At 40.1% G+C, this 1682-nt stretch overlaps 1 protein-coding gene across 1 annotated transcript; it reads right to left on the bottom strand.

The window, feature by feature from the left end:
• Positions 1 to 223: 223 nt before the first annotated feature.
• LOC147959466 (protein FAR1-RELATED SEQUENCE 5-like) lies at positions 224 to 532 on the bottom strand. The gene has a single exon (XM_087532667.1). It carries the CDS (start codon positions 530 to 532, stop codon positions 224 to 226), a length of 309 nt encoding a protein of 102 aa, XP_087388793.1.
• Between the last annotated feature and the right edge of the window lie 1150 nt (positions 533 to 1682).

The raw sequence follows: 1682 nt of genomic DNA, 5'->3' as shown, positions 1-1682 counted from the left end.
AGAGTCATGGTTTTATTTTTTAAAATTCAAAGTGCACATGTTTGAAGGAAAATAGAACATGATGGGGGTGTCTTTTTTGTCATCATACCATGCTGGTCATTGTTTGCTCGTTCTCCTTCTGCATCCGAGTTTGTATGCAAGCATTTACCCGCCTAGCAAACTTGTGTAGGTTCTGGGCCCCCTTGACAAACCCTTTCTTGAGCACGTGATTCATGCTCTCGCTTCATTGTGTGGAAGTCATTCTAGCACAGAAAATGTTCTTGTAATATGCTGAAATCCACATCTTCCTATCACTCCACAGCTGCATCATCATCCGGCCGTTCTCCAGGTTGTACTTGTGTACGAGTTCAGCCCAGGCATCTTCAAACTCCGTTGGCATCAGCGGCCAGTTTAATATAGCTGTGAACTCCTCTTTCAATGTTCTATACTTTCTGTACAGCAACGCGAGGTATTCCCTGTACTTTTTCATGATGTGCCAACGGCATAGCTTGTGGACGGTGTTTGGAAATGATTGTGGTATAGCTTTCGCCATTGATGGGCACTGGTCTGCATGAATTAAAAAAATGAAACTTTCTTCTTTTTTGCACTGATGGTGAACTTATGTTGTACAAGTACTTGAACTTCACATCGAGCAGTATGGCTATCTAAGAATGCCACATGTATTTTTTTACAGCAGTGTTGCTGAACTTCTGTGGTACCAGTGACTGAACTTCATAGGTAGCAGTAGGACTAACTAGTAGTGTCACACTCAAAAAATTTCTTAAAGCAGTGTTGTTGAACTTCTGTGGTACCAGTGCTTGAACTTCACATAAATAACTATATTATTCTGAACATGTTACATATATTTTTCTTACAGCTTTTGTCCTTGAACTTATGTATTCCTATATTTGAACTTGCTACCTCTTGAGCACTGTGTTGGATTTCCTTGAAGAGGAAAGGATGATGAAGCAAAGTAGCGTAAGTATTTCCCTCAGTTTTTGAGAACCAAGGTATCAATCCAGTAGGAGGCTGCACGCAAGTCCCTAGTACCTGCACAAAACAAATAACTCCTCGCAACTAACGTGATAAGGGGTTGTCAATCCTTTCACAGTCACTTACGATAGTGAGATCTGATAGATATGATAAGATAATATTTTTGGTATTTTTGTGATAAAGATGCAAAGTAAAATAAAAGCTAAGTAAAAAAGCAAAGGAAATAACTAAGTATTGGATGATTAATATGATGAAGATAGACCCGGGGGCCATAGGTTTCACTAGTGGCTTCTCTCAAGATCATAAGTATTTTACGGTGGGTGAACGAATTACTGTTGAGCAATTGACAGAAATGGGCATAGTTATGAGAATATCGAGGTATGATCATGTATATAGGCATCACGTCCGAGACAAGTAGACCGACTCCTGCCTGCATCTACTACTATTACTCCACTCATCGACCGCTATCCGGCATGCATCTAGAGTATTAAGTTCATGAAAACATAGTAACGCCTTAAGCAAGATGACATGATGTAGAGGGATAAATTCATGCAATATGATAAATAAAAACCCATCTTGTTATCCTCGATGGCAACAATACAATACATGCCTTGCTGCCCCTACTGTCACTGGGAAAGGACACCGCAAGATTGAACCCAAAGCTAAGCACTTTTCCCATTGCAAGAATGATCAATCTAGTAGGCCAAACC

This window comes from Triticum urartu, chromosome 7A (genome assembly GCF_056163025.1).
Source record: "Triticum urartu cultivar PI428250 chromosome 7A, HENAU_Tu73, whole genome shotgun sequence".
In the NCBI taxonomy this organism is placed as follows: Eukaryota; Viridiplantae; Streptophyta; class Magnoliopsida; order Poales; family Poaceae; genus Triticum; species Triticum urartu.
Note: the sequence above shows the minus strand (reverse complement) of the source record. Positions and strands in the feature narration are given on the sequence as shown.

Excerpts from the sequence above, each read along its gene's own strand:
- LOC147959466 (XM_087532667.1), bottom strand. The coding sequence starts at position 532 with ATGGCGAAAGCTATACCACAATCATTTCCAAACACCGTCCACAAGCTA.